The sequence below is a fragment of the Perca fluviatilis genome, chromosome 7 (assembly GCF_010015445.1).
Source record: "Perca fluviatilis chromosome 7, GENO_Pfluv_1.0, whole genome shotgun sequence".
NCBI lineage: Eukaryota > Metazoa > Chordata > Actinopteri > Perciformes > Percidae > Perca > Perca fluviatilis.
Genome location: NC_053118.1, coordinates 24664878 through 24677552, shown reverse-complemented (window position 1 = coordinate 24677552; position 12675 = coordinate 24664878). Strand labels below are relative to the sequence as shown.

Sequence of the window (12675 nt, the reverse complement as noted above, 5' to 3'; positions counted from 1 at the left end):
GTATTAAGAGAACATGGGCAGGAAATTAAACTTTTGCCATTTCCTTCCAGAAAGCGCAGTTGTGACTAATTTTTTTAATTTATTGTAATTTTGAAGTATATAGATACCAAAAGGCCTCATTGCTGTTGACGAGACAAAAAAGTCAGAGGGGTTAATCTCTTTGTTTACAAAATAAAATTCCACTGTCTGATTATGTTTTATTAATATGGACGAATGAAATAAGTGCAGACATAAACAAACACACTGATATTCATATTGGGTTTCAAACGGTTTTAATTAACCCTGATTACAGCTTAATTACAAGTTTGAAAAAAAAACACGAAAGAAGTGGAGAAATTCAATGTTACATCATGGTATTAACTCCCATCTCTCCATCTGAGTGTTATGTAACTGCTCGAGGGAGACAAGGCGAAAGAAGAGAGACTGAAAGAGGGAGAAGATACACAGTCAAACAATACACATCTTTTTTCTTCTTTTAAAATGATACAACCCCCCACCCCTCCAAAACAAATGAAAAAATATACAGAAGCAAAGAGAGAAAAAAAAGGTAACATTATAAAATAAAAATTACAATACATGACAAAATAGATAAAATCACTCCCCCTTTGCCCCTAAATATAATCCTCCACCACTGCCATTTCCTCTCAGTCCTGATGTTATTTCTCTGTCAGCATCAAAATTAATATTACACATTTTAGTTATATTACATTTGTAAAAACTAAAGACAAGAAAAAGGTCTCTGGTTGGGGGCTTTGAAAGGTTTGAAACAGGGAAAGTTTGGGGGGATTCCACATCATCCAAAGTGATGCAACACAACATAAAAAAGCAACAGCTAACAGAGCCATGGAATAATAATAATGCCAGGTGGAGAGGTAAATAACCCAATGAGAACAATATTAACAACAATAATCAATAGCAATATTGACATCAGAAAAATAAACTGAGAAACCTTTCTTTTGATAGAGAAATGTAATCTTTGTGCTGTTTATCTACCGTTCTTTGACTGTAGAGCCTGAAACAGGATGTGAGAGAGTCTGCGTTACAATCAATCGTTTCACCCTGCAATATCATGACTGACTCAGATCACGCCGCAATTTGCAGGAAGTCAGACAATGCCTCAAACAGAGTGAGGAAAAATTAAACAGAAAAAAGAGAGAAAGAGTGCAGAGCAGGTAAGACTGATGTCTCATCTGTTGCTGAGATATGAAAAGTAGTAATAAGGCAGCTGTCAGTTTAAATACAGACACAGGACTTGGTGTGTGTGTGTGTGTGTGTGTGTGTGTGTGTGTGTGCGTGCGTGTGCGCGTGTTGTGACATGCTCCAGTCCAGACCACAGGGGTCTGATGAGGAAATTCAATCAGCTCAGCTACACAGACAGCCTGGAGGCCATCTATCTCACAGTTTGCTGCTATAGATCCGTCTTGTCGCTTGTCAGGCAGGGACCGGCCACTGGTCAACATGGCTCAGTTAACCAATCAGACGCCTGGATGTACTTGCCGCAGAGACGAAAAGTTCCAGGATGTTAAAACATAATCACAAGTATAATAATTTGATGTGCATAGTTTGAGGAGAGGGCCTTTAAAGACAGGGCCTCCCATTTCCAGGCTATCTTACAGTAATGATGAACCCCTTTACTCCCAATCCAGAGCTGCTGTGAACTTTGAAGCATTATGCTAACTGGCCTAAAAGACAGGAAAGGATTACTTCTTTATAATCCACGAGCTAACTATGAGCACACCCACACACACACAGAGGTGGCCTGGGGCCAGGACAGCTTGGGTTGGGGAGAACCCCACTGAGCTGAGCGAGACTGTACAGACAGGAAAGAGCAGAGTGTTGCGGAAAGGGCAAGCTACTGCAAATGAAGTGAACAGCAGAGTGAACCACACATCTGAATCATTAGCAGTCTGTTTGAGTCCTGTTTTTTCCTTTTCTAGCTGGTCTTGTTCTGGTAGACTGGCCTGTGCTGTTCTTCTCTGGCTTGTTTTTCTATAAGACAAATTTACAAGAAGAACCCGGACCCCCACCCCGCTTCATTCTGCCCACCCCATCTCCATACCATATTACCCAGTGAGTGGCATGACATGTCTTACCATTCAAAATAATTCACTTACAAAAAAATGTAAATCAATCATATCATTAAAATGCTTTCGTTCTTCTTAAAATCTCACTTTCTTAATAATTTCATTTAGAATATATAAAGATATAGTCTGTATGTGTGTGTTATTAGAGCTCAGTTTGCACTTTTGTACATGCTATAAAAACAAGGCATAGAGAGGCAGTGTGTGTGTGTGTGTGTGTGTGTGTGTGTGTGTGTTTTTGCTGGTTTAGTTTAACACTATCTATGATTGTTAGAGGAGCTTCAGCTGGTGAACGAGGATTCTGTGCTGCTGGGACTTAAGAGAAACTATTTTCAGTGTACAAGCCATGTTAGGTGAAGTGAGAAGGCTAGTTAACAGTTACTTGAACCCCTCAAATCCTTCCTCCCCCTGCTGCCTTCCCCTTGTGGTCCCCTCAGCAGTCCTTTCTCTACGCTGAAGTACTTCTTCATTCTTCTCTTTTCCTCTCCTCACATCTCCCTGGGGTTGAAATTATTTCTGTGAGTGGAGTCATGATCTTTCCACAGGTGGTCCGCAAGAGAAAGAGGGGCAGGACAGGAGAGACAGAAAGAAGGTTATATAAAAGTCAAAAGCTCTGAGAGAACAGTGTGCCAGAGTCAAAGTCTGTGGATGTGTAAATGTGAATGTGTGTTGAGTCTTGCGTCACAGTGAACATTGTTAAGTGTCCATAAGCAATGCTTTCACTGTGAGTCCCCTTCACTGTTGGCTGTTTTTTTTTTGCTTGTGTGTGTTTGTGTGCATGAATCCAATAAACATACAGCAATAGGCTTCCCTGAGTGGAGTGGGCCAGGTTTAAGAGTCAGTTAGACAACACCCAACAGCCCCACTATTCATGCTCAGAGACACACTTTCCTTTTTTCCCCCCCGTGATTTTTCAATATCTGCCAAACTTTACAAGGGTTTCATGAGTTAAAGATGGATTACTCGTAGCAGTCCTCTCCTTTCTTTGCTCTCTTCCATGTCACACCAGGGCTGTGGGTTTTTAGATACAGGCACTTATCAAAGTCCCGTCAGCTTATAGGAAAATAAAACATAAGAGAGTGTGCACATCCTCATCCTATGTGTGTTGCTGGGTTTTTAGGGGGTGTGTGTCCCCTCAGGAAAGTGCTGAGTGGCTGCTGATCCTATTGATGGGGCCTAAAGGCAGGAGCTGTGCTACTGGGGCAGGGCATCTGTAGCTTCACTGGCTAGGTGGGAGGTGAACTTGGAGCCGAGTTCATGAGGGAGCCTCCTTCTGATTTCAGCACTGTTACAGTCACTTTGCCTGGGATGAGTTTGAGTGAGTCCCACCTCCCAAAGGATGTGTCCCAGAAGAGCCTTGATCCAGGATTGGTGGGGCGTCTGACAGAACAAGAGTCAGGCTGTCTTTGAGATGTTGGTTTTCTATGTGTGTATGTTGGACTGTGCTCTCAGTTCACTGGAGGTTTCAGGAATCTAGTTTGTCAGTGTGGGAGAGGGATCACAGAGGAACCATTTACATACTCCTGTGCCACCTCTAGTGCTACTGGAGCAGTAGTGTTTGGGCTTTGTCTCTCATCAGCAGTCTTTGTTCTCCAGAGACAGCTGTGCAGTGGCGCGATGCAGCTCAGCGCTCACCCTACGCTGTGAGGCCAACGGTGTGGCTAAAGAGCCCTCGTATGCCAATGGGGGAGGACTGTCCCCTTCTCCACTGCATGTCCCATCCTCCTCCATCTCCATCCGTCCATTACTTTGCCTCCCTCTTTCCCTCTCCTCCTCTGGCCGTACTTTCTTGTCGTCGGACTCCTCCTGTGAGGCCTCCATGCGCTGGTCTTCGCTCCAGCGCCTCTTGAAGCGCAGCTTAAGGGGGATGCACTTTGTCTGTGACGCTCCCGCCGAGCCCGTCTGAGGTGGGGGTGTGTTACTGTCCCCTGGTTCGGTGGGTTCACTCTTAAGAGTGGGCAGCATGCGATGGAGTGGACTGGAGTGTGTGTGCTGCGAGGTGAAGAAGGGCATCAGGCCAGGTGGAGGCGGAGCAGGGGCTTTGAAGACATCCTCGTCCAGGTCCTCATCAGGATGGGGGTGATGTTGGGGCGCGACTGTGCCGTTAGCAAGGTGTTGGTGGTGTTGGTGGTGTTGGCGGTGGTGGTGGTCAGGGGCTCTGGAGTGGCGAGGGGAAAAGAGTTCAAACTCCTCATCCCTCTCATCTGGGTCCTCGTCACTAATGTCGGTCACCTCCACCTCTTCCTCTGACTCGATATCAGAGATGGGCTCCACCTGGACAGACATAAAAATCGGAACAGAGACAAAGATGAACACAGCAGGAAAGCAGAAAATGGAGAAACTCACTGACAATTAATTAGTAGAAAATTTTCGTCCAGCAATGTTTAAGAAACAGTGAACACAATTGAAGTCAGCTTTAATTATATATATTACTGTAAATGTAGCTTTAATAAAAACAAGTTTGCTTTAAAGTGCTCATATTATGCTCATTTTCAGGGTCATAATTGTATTTAGAGGTTATATCAGAATAGGTTTAATTTTCAAAAAACACCATATTTTTATTGTACTGCACATTGCTGCAGATCCTCTTTTCACCCTGTGTGTTGAGCTCTCTGTTATAGCTACCGAGTGAGGCATCACACTTCTATTCCATCTTTGTTGGGAGTCGCACATGCGCAGTAGCTAGGTAAGGACTACTAGCCAGTCAGAAGCAGAGTATGAGGGCGTGCCATGCTAGCAGCTAGTTAACACATTAACGTGTGTTACAAAGTAAAGCCTGGACTACAATAGAGCTGTTTGGAGCAGTTTGTGAACAGTGTTTTCTTTTGGAGATGGTAAGTCCCTTTGGGGTAGACTTTGGGCTTTTTCACTTTGTAAACCTATAACGTGCACAAAAAGACATATAACACAATAAAGGAAATGGAAAAAGCCAAAAAGCATAATATGAGCACTTTAAGACAATGTCTGGCAATGGAGTGTTGTTAATATTGTAGATTGAATATACAAGTGTCTTTTTAAGATCTTGTGGTGATGTAACCCATTTTCCCTATGTCACTTTGAGATTACTGCGTAGACCATAATGGGGGATATTTGGGTCTATGTATCTCACCTTTATCTTGGGAAGTCCTGCACTGTTTAGAGACTGCGTTGAGGAGGAGGCAGAGATGAGGCCTGAGCCGCTGGCTGAGCTCAGGTCACTGCCGAATGACAGCGAGGAACCCAGGCCAGAGGTAGACGACATGGACCCAGATCCTGAGGACAGTGAGCTCTGCCTGGGTTTACTCTGGCTTTGACTCTCCCTGTGCTTCCTACCCAGTGGCGGTGGCTGCAACTTGAACTTGAAGGGAGACATGTGTGGAGGCTCCTCACCCAGGTGGAGTGGGTGATGCATGGGATGAGAATGGGTGTGAGGATGGGCAGAATGAGGTGGATGTGGGTGGTGGTGGGCAGAGTGAGCCAGAGGTGGATGGTGGTGCCGTTCTCCTCCCCTCTCTCCCCCCCCTGCAGTCGCTGCTCTTTCTGCTCTCTCGGCAGCTACTCTCTCTCCGCTCAGACCAGCCTTGTCTGCGGCGGGCCGGTGGGGCTGAGGGATGACGATGTTGGGGTAATGGAGGAAAGCTCTGGGGCTGAGGCCGTAGTTGTACACCGACTGGGTGTGGGCCTGCAGGTAGCGCTTCATGTCCTCTGGGTTAAAGGAGAAGTGGGAGCCTAACATGGGTGACAGGGTGGGAGAGGGGGTGTAGGGGAGGTGAGATGTCGGGGTCATGGAGAGCGCTGGGGACAGAGGAGGGGCTAGGAGGCCAGCTCCTCCTGGCCCTGGCAGAGGGGACACGGGGAAGGGCGACAGGGAATCTGGGTGGATCCGGTGCCCTGTGTGACCACGGGAGCCTGGGTGCCCTGCAGGGTTACCCGGTCCTCCATACATGCGGAACAGGGCTTCATGAGACAGACGGGGATGGATGATACTCCGGTAACCTCCTCCTCCACCACCAGATCCTCCTCCTCCACTCACACCCCTCTCTCCCCTCTCCTCCGCCGCTCCAGTGTTGCCTTCCTCAATCTCAGAATTGACAGAGGTGCCGTCGCTGCAATCGCTGACGGAGCCTCGTGCCATTCGTCGGGCCACAGAGCTGAACATGCCACCGGGGCTGCGCAGATCCTCGTTCGGGGAGAGGACTTCGGAGGGCGTTGAGGGAGGAAAGCGGAAGTGAGTCCCTGCACCAGAGGGGACAGGAGGGGCACTCTGAGGAACGCTGCTTCCTGGAGGCGCCAAGGGAGGGACAGAGGAAGAGAGAGAAAAAAAAGAGTTGGAGAATACTGAGAAATAATATAGAATGCTCTCCTGTGTAATCATGCTATCCTATTGAGGGATTAGGAGATACACACACACACACACACACACACACACACACACACACACACACACACACACACACACACACACACACACACACACACACACACACACACACACACACACACACACACACACACACACACACACACACACACACACACACACACACACACACACACACACACACACACACACACACACACTGTAGAGGTTTACCAGTGGAGCCCATGTCGATAAAGGGGTAGTTGACCAAAACCAGTTTATTGAAGTTGAACTTATAGGTGAACCTCTTCCCTTTGGTCTTATGGAGGATCCTCTTGTTGTAGTAGTATCTGAAAAAGAAAATACAACAGATGTGATGAATAAAAAATATTTGATAAAAAAAATATTGAGAAAGACACACTGTGATTACACACGCCTAGTGTAAAGACAAATATAAAGTCCCATATCAGGGCTGACTTACTTAACTGCATATTATCTTATGCAACAATGTTGATGTCTACCACTAAGAAATATAAATACTGGCCTATTAACAGTCAAACATTTAATTTAAAATGAACACCTCATTTTAAAATATTATTCTGTTCCTGAAGTAATTGAGACAATGACAGATGCGCCTGCACACTCAAGCACGCACTTTAATAAGCATGAGTCGCCGCCCCCCCCCCCCAACTCCTGTCTAATGATAGATATTACAGAGTGTTGTATGACATTTGCACAAAGCAGACCCAGTAAAGGGAGGGGGCAAGGGAGGAGGGGGGAAAAGACAGAAAACAGATAGATGAGAAGCAGTGGATGGACTGAAGCAGGAGGGATGGTGTCTGGAGAGATAAACAAACAATTAGGACCAGAGGTCAATGTATAATGCCAAATGTAGATTGTTAATGGATTTTAAGGCCACATGGATGTGTGAGCAGTTGCGTGCATGTTTGACAGGCGTGTGACTCACGTTACTTTTTGTGGATTTTGTATGTGCGGTATCTTCAGTAATCTATACCTGTCTAATGGATGGTCAGGAATTTTAAAGTGTCTTTAAGGGTCTTTTATCACATACGACAACAGCTTCTGTCATTCATTTTGCTAGATGGACCCATCTCTTTATGTAACAGCAAAGCAAATCCACCAATAATTCAAATCTTTATCCGTTTATGTAATGGCTATTCTCTCAGTTTTTTTAAGCATTCTCTCTCCCATGGGTCCTGCCTACAGTACAAGGCTTCATTTTTATTAATCTTTGTCCAGCTCTTTATGTAACATCATTCTGCTTTCTTCCCCAGATCCACATCCACTTTATGTAACCTCTAGATTCCTGTCTGCCAACCCTCACACACTGAGGGAGACAGAGCAAAGAAAGAGGAAGAGATAAAGAGCAAGAAAGGAACAAAGGCGGTGTGTTTGTCCGTGAGGGAGATTACAAGCTTGTGTGGCAAGCTCGCCAAAACTACCACCTATCCTTTCCAACTCTACCCCTGGCTATTGAACACAATATTTAACCAGACTGCACATTTGCTCATCATGTCTGCATACCTACCTGCTTTTATATTACTAGGCTCTGCTTTTCCTTCCTCCAGCATGATGTGTCTGTTGGCACAAGTTAAGTTAAGCGTGCTGACAAAGATAGGGGCTTCAGGGTGTGTAGGTAATGCAGAGTAAATCAGAGCCCATTGACTATCATTATAATGAATGGTAGTTATCCAGACAGCAGAGTGTGTGTGTGTGTGTGTGTGTGTGTGTGTGTGTGTGTGTGTGTGTGTGTGTGTGTGTGTGTGTGTGTGTGTGTGTGTGTGTGTCGGTTTGGTGGTGGGGAGGCGTCGCCCTTCACCCCCTCTTATTATGCTTATTACACAGACTGGTTGGGCCGTTTTTACTCTGGGAACAGACTGTTGCTCTTTTTCACTTGTTCTCTTCTCCCATTATCCTTCTGATACCTCTCTCTCTCTCATCAATCCACCTCCCCCTCTTTATCCCAACTCTCTCCCTGCGCTCTCCACTCGTCCCCTGAGGCTATGGGAGAGGGTGAGGGAGTGAGGGAGAGACAGGACAGGCCTGCACTGTTGAAAACATTGTTTACGCCAGGCACAAAGCAGCATGTAATTTCTGCTCAAGGGGAGACACTCACAAGGGCCGAGAACGAGGGGAGAGAAGCAGTTGGGAGCAAGGGGAAGGGCAGAGACAGGCAGGAAGTCAAGCAGAATTAAAAGGACTGTGATCAAATTAGCTGATGATAGAAAAGTCAACAAGCTCTGCTAGGGTCCACATATGGGTCTAATATAAATGCAGATTTCAAGAGAAAAAAGCAATCAAAATCCAAAGTATCTAAACATTATTTATTTTGTGCAACTGGAGCAAAATGTTATGACATACTGCACTTTTATGAACTTCTGAACTATCACAATTAAATAGGATATAAATTAGTTGCTTGCTTATTGTGTAAACCTAAATAAAATTAGGGCATTCTAATGGTGAAGACCCACAAGAAGCAAACTAATTGCCTCCATCACGCTAGTGAGCAAACACTGTGAATAAGCAGCCTGCCAAAGTTTCCTTCAATTTACCTGACTTGTTTTTGTTTCTATCTGCAATGTTGGAGGCAGGGCACATACAAAAAAGCAGCTAAAGGCTAAACCTTCTGTCCCACCACTGCATCACTTTGTTGTCAGGGGAATTTCTCCCTTGTTTGCATGACGTTAGACATTTTCAACTTTCAACCTCTCCCTTTTTTCATGTCATTGATAACACCATTCATCAGCACCAGACTACAGCTTCCAAAATGTCAATAAAGTTGAACCAACCCCTCTAGAAAAGAAATTAACATTATAACCTTTATGATGGAAGATTTATTGTGAGCTGTTGTATTAGACTGCATTCATTTTAGATAAAGTGTATAATTGGCACAAATATGGAGCCATCCCAAAGGCCAATAATATCAGTGTGCAGACACATCTGCCTGACCCTGGCTCATGGCAGTTGGATAGTAGGGAGTGTAGCCAACTAAAATCTTGTGTGCGCTTGAATGCACACATGCAGCTCATACAAAGAATGCTGCAATGCAAAGTTGGAAGCAACTTTGCGTAATCCTAGCCGCAGCAACTGAAGCTGTGTTTGGAGCACATGGTCACCCATTCTTTCTCCATGCCCCCTCCTCCTGCGCCGTCATACAGGCAGACAATCTTTGAAGAGCATTTGAACTCACTTCAAAAGAGAAGAAAGAGATTCTTTGAGTGCCTGTGTTTAGCTGCCCACCGCAGCATATAACTGACATCTCATTCAGGCACACTCAAACACATGGGTGCCCCCACACACCCCCAGCACGCATCATCCAGGAAACGCAGCTTTATCCCGCTCTCTGTTTAACCAAAATAGTAGATTGATCAATCAGTGCAAGTATGGATTTAGTCAAAGCCTTGAGGGGAACTGAGGGCTTTCTATCAGTTGCTACTATGTGTGATTTTAGGCCAGGGATTAAGGCTGCGATTACACAGACCTGCTGTGGTCCAAAACATTATGATCAAAGCACACACACACACACACACACACACACACACACACACACACACACACACACACACACACACACACACACACACACACACACACACACACACACACACACACACACACACACACACACACACACACACACATTTCAAAGCAGCACTTTAACCAGGATGGAATCCATTTTAACACTAAACTAAACTTTTTTGTCCACCAGCCAAATGGCTAGTGAACGTTTAAATTTTACCAGCCACTCAGTACATTATTATTTTTATTTCTTAATTTGAATAATATAAACAAATTCCCTACACCTTATTTGCACATTTAACAAACAAGCCAACTAATAATAAAAGTTATTACTTAAAAGGAGTTTATTATTTACAGTTTATTATAACTTAATTGTAATAGGTTGCTTATAGCTCTATCCATGGGTTCTATCCAAGGGGGTAAGCTTCGCTTCAGAACTCGAGCCATCTATGGCGCCATTTTGTTGCTACCTGGCCATCACCTCCTGTTAGCATTCCGCTGACCGCCTTTTTTTTTTTTTTTACGTCACTTGACAGTGAATAACTTTACATCTGAAGCGTTTAAAGACTCTATTTGTCCGTTGTTTATTTCTAAAGAAACACGACAATGTATAAAAGGCTCCATTACCTTGTACCTCATGTTATGGCTCCGTAGCAGACGTTTTTGTAAAAATAGGCTAACGACTGTGTCACATAGTAGAGGAATTACCGTATAGTACAGGAGAAGCTCGCAGGCAGTTTGGCTTATATGAGCTGTTTAGGATTAATTACTAATGTTAACTAGCATTTTAGTTAGCAATAATTAGCCTGTGCTTATGTTATCTCCTTACATATACCTACACTCTCTGGGCTAGATTTATCAAGCCGTTTGCGCCTGTTTCCAGGCGCTAATTGGTCGCAAAGACGGACGTAACCGATGCGGGCTATTTACAAACAGGGCGCACTTGGGTAAAATCGCAGATTGTCTGCCACATGAGCGAGAAGAGACAAGTTGCGCTTTCAATATGCGTTCGTGGGAGGGTCGGGGGAAAGTGGGAGTTCCACCCAAAAGGTGGGAGGATAAGCGCAAAGTGCACCTAATTATATATTCCGTGGTATTTACAAAGACTGTCAGTAAGAGGCCTCTATTCTGCGGGGAAATTCTCCGCCTCTTTAAACCAGCTGCAATCGAGTTTCCTCGTAGACCTTTGTGCCGCTGGTGAAATGGCAACAGTAATTTGAGCAAGACGAATACATGGCGAGGCTGAAAATATTTTTAACACAAGAATCACACTTTGTCAGTGAACACAACATCATTTAGCGTTTACAGATCAAGCAGCCATGCAATATTAGAGTTACTGGAAGAAATCAAAGATGAAATTGAATCTCCCACTCAGCGTTCACATCCCATTCCAGCAGTTGTTAAACTCCCTCGCTACATTACAAATATTGGCATCAGGATCATTTCAAACAGTCATAGCATCAGCAGTGGGAATATCGCAGTCTGCACTCAGCCATATCATAGCACCAGTACCGCTTTGCTACAGCGCAATTTACGGTATAGTGGGCGGAGAAAGACGCTGATTGCCTGATGGGTGTCAGGGTTGATAAATACTACGCAAACTGTGGAAGCATAGCGTGCGCTATTACCGAACTCGCATAAACGGACGCAGCGCAAACTGCGCTAGTGTTAGTAAATCTAGCCCTCTGTCTCTGTAAGATTGGGAATGATTGAGATTTCTCTTGGCGCAGCTACCAGAATACTTCCAACTTTCAGTCACGTTGCTCACGTCACATTCTCTCAGTTGGAGGCTGCGCAGTAAAGCTGGCCATCACCGGAAAAGTGCTTCTAATAGCCTTCACTGGTCTCCGTCCAGAGCAACGGGGTCTGTTGGTCCATTATATACTGTCTATGGTTCTATCGGATATGACAACATTGTATTCGTCAAGAAATTGCTTAGATTTCAAAAGGCAGCAACATCGCTAAAAAATAGGTCCAACAAGGTACCAAAAACAAGAAGTCAGACTAACATTCAAATAAGTTTGGCTTACCTGGGGGTTTGTTTACAACCTATAAAATTGTCTGACTGCTAATGTTTGTTGCCCCCCTTTGGACTCAAGGTCTAAAACAGGAAATATCAACAAAGCATTGAATGTAAGGACAAAAGACCTGTCCGCTATGACCAACAGCTTGAATTACCCCATTACTGTATATGATATCTGTATAAGCTCACTAATCTATATCAGTATTAGCACACACACACACACACACACACACACACACACACACACACACACACACACACACACACACACACACACACACACACACACACGGCCATTGTTGGGCTGTAAATAGGCGCCGACTGTGACAGGAAGTTTGGATTACAATACTCCCCATGAGCCCCGTGTTTATTTTCTGCCTCTTTCGTCAGCATTGGCTGTTACACATACACACCCCAGCCAGATCCTTCTCTACGGACAAGCACAAACACACACCAGTTGTTGACACTCCGGTGTGTGTGTGTGTACATGTTGCACACGCGAAAGTGCTTTGTGTAGAAACAAGGTTTGACTAGTGTTACTAGGTCTTTCAAAAAGAAAAAATTTTGTGCAGGGATGTGGGTGTATATATATGTGTGCGTTTGTCTGTGAAGAGGGGGATCTAGTCCGATTAGGATGGTCACATGCTCTGGGGGTGCATACTCAAGCACACTTTGGTGTGTGCGCGTATTCC

The 12675-nt window shown here is 44.8% G+C and overlaps 1 protein-coding gene across 1 annotated transcript in view; it reads right to left on the bottom strand.

The window, feature by feature from the left end:
* Positions 1-255: 255 nt before the first annotated feature.
* Positions 256-12675, bottom strand: part of erfl3 (Ets2 repressor factor like 3) — a 55598-nt gene continuing 43178 nt past the window's right edge. The window contains exons 3-5 of the mRNA XM_039805667.1: positions 6655-6770; positions 5191-6341; positions 256-4355 (exon numbers count right to left, since the gene is read on the bottom strand). Coding sequence (XP_039661601.1) covers positions 3657-4355; positions 5191-6341; positions 6655-6770 — 1966 coding nt within the window. The 3' untranslated portion in view covers positions 256-3656. The remainder of the gene's footprint in view (positions 4356-5190; positions 6342-6654; positions 6771-12675) is intronic.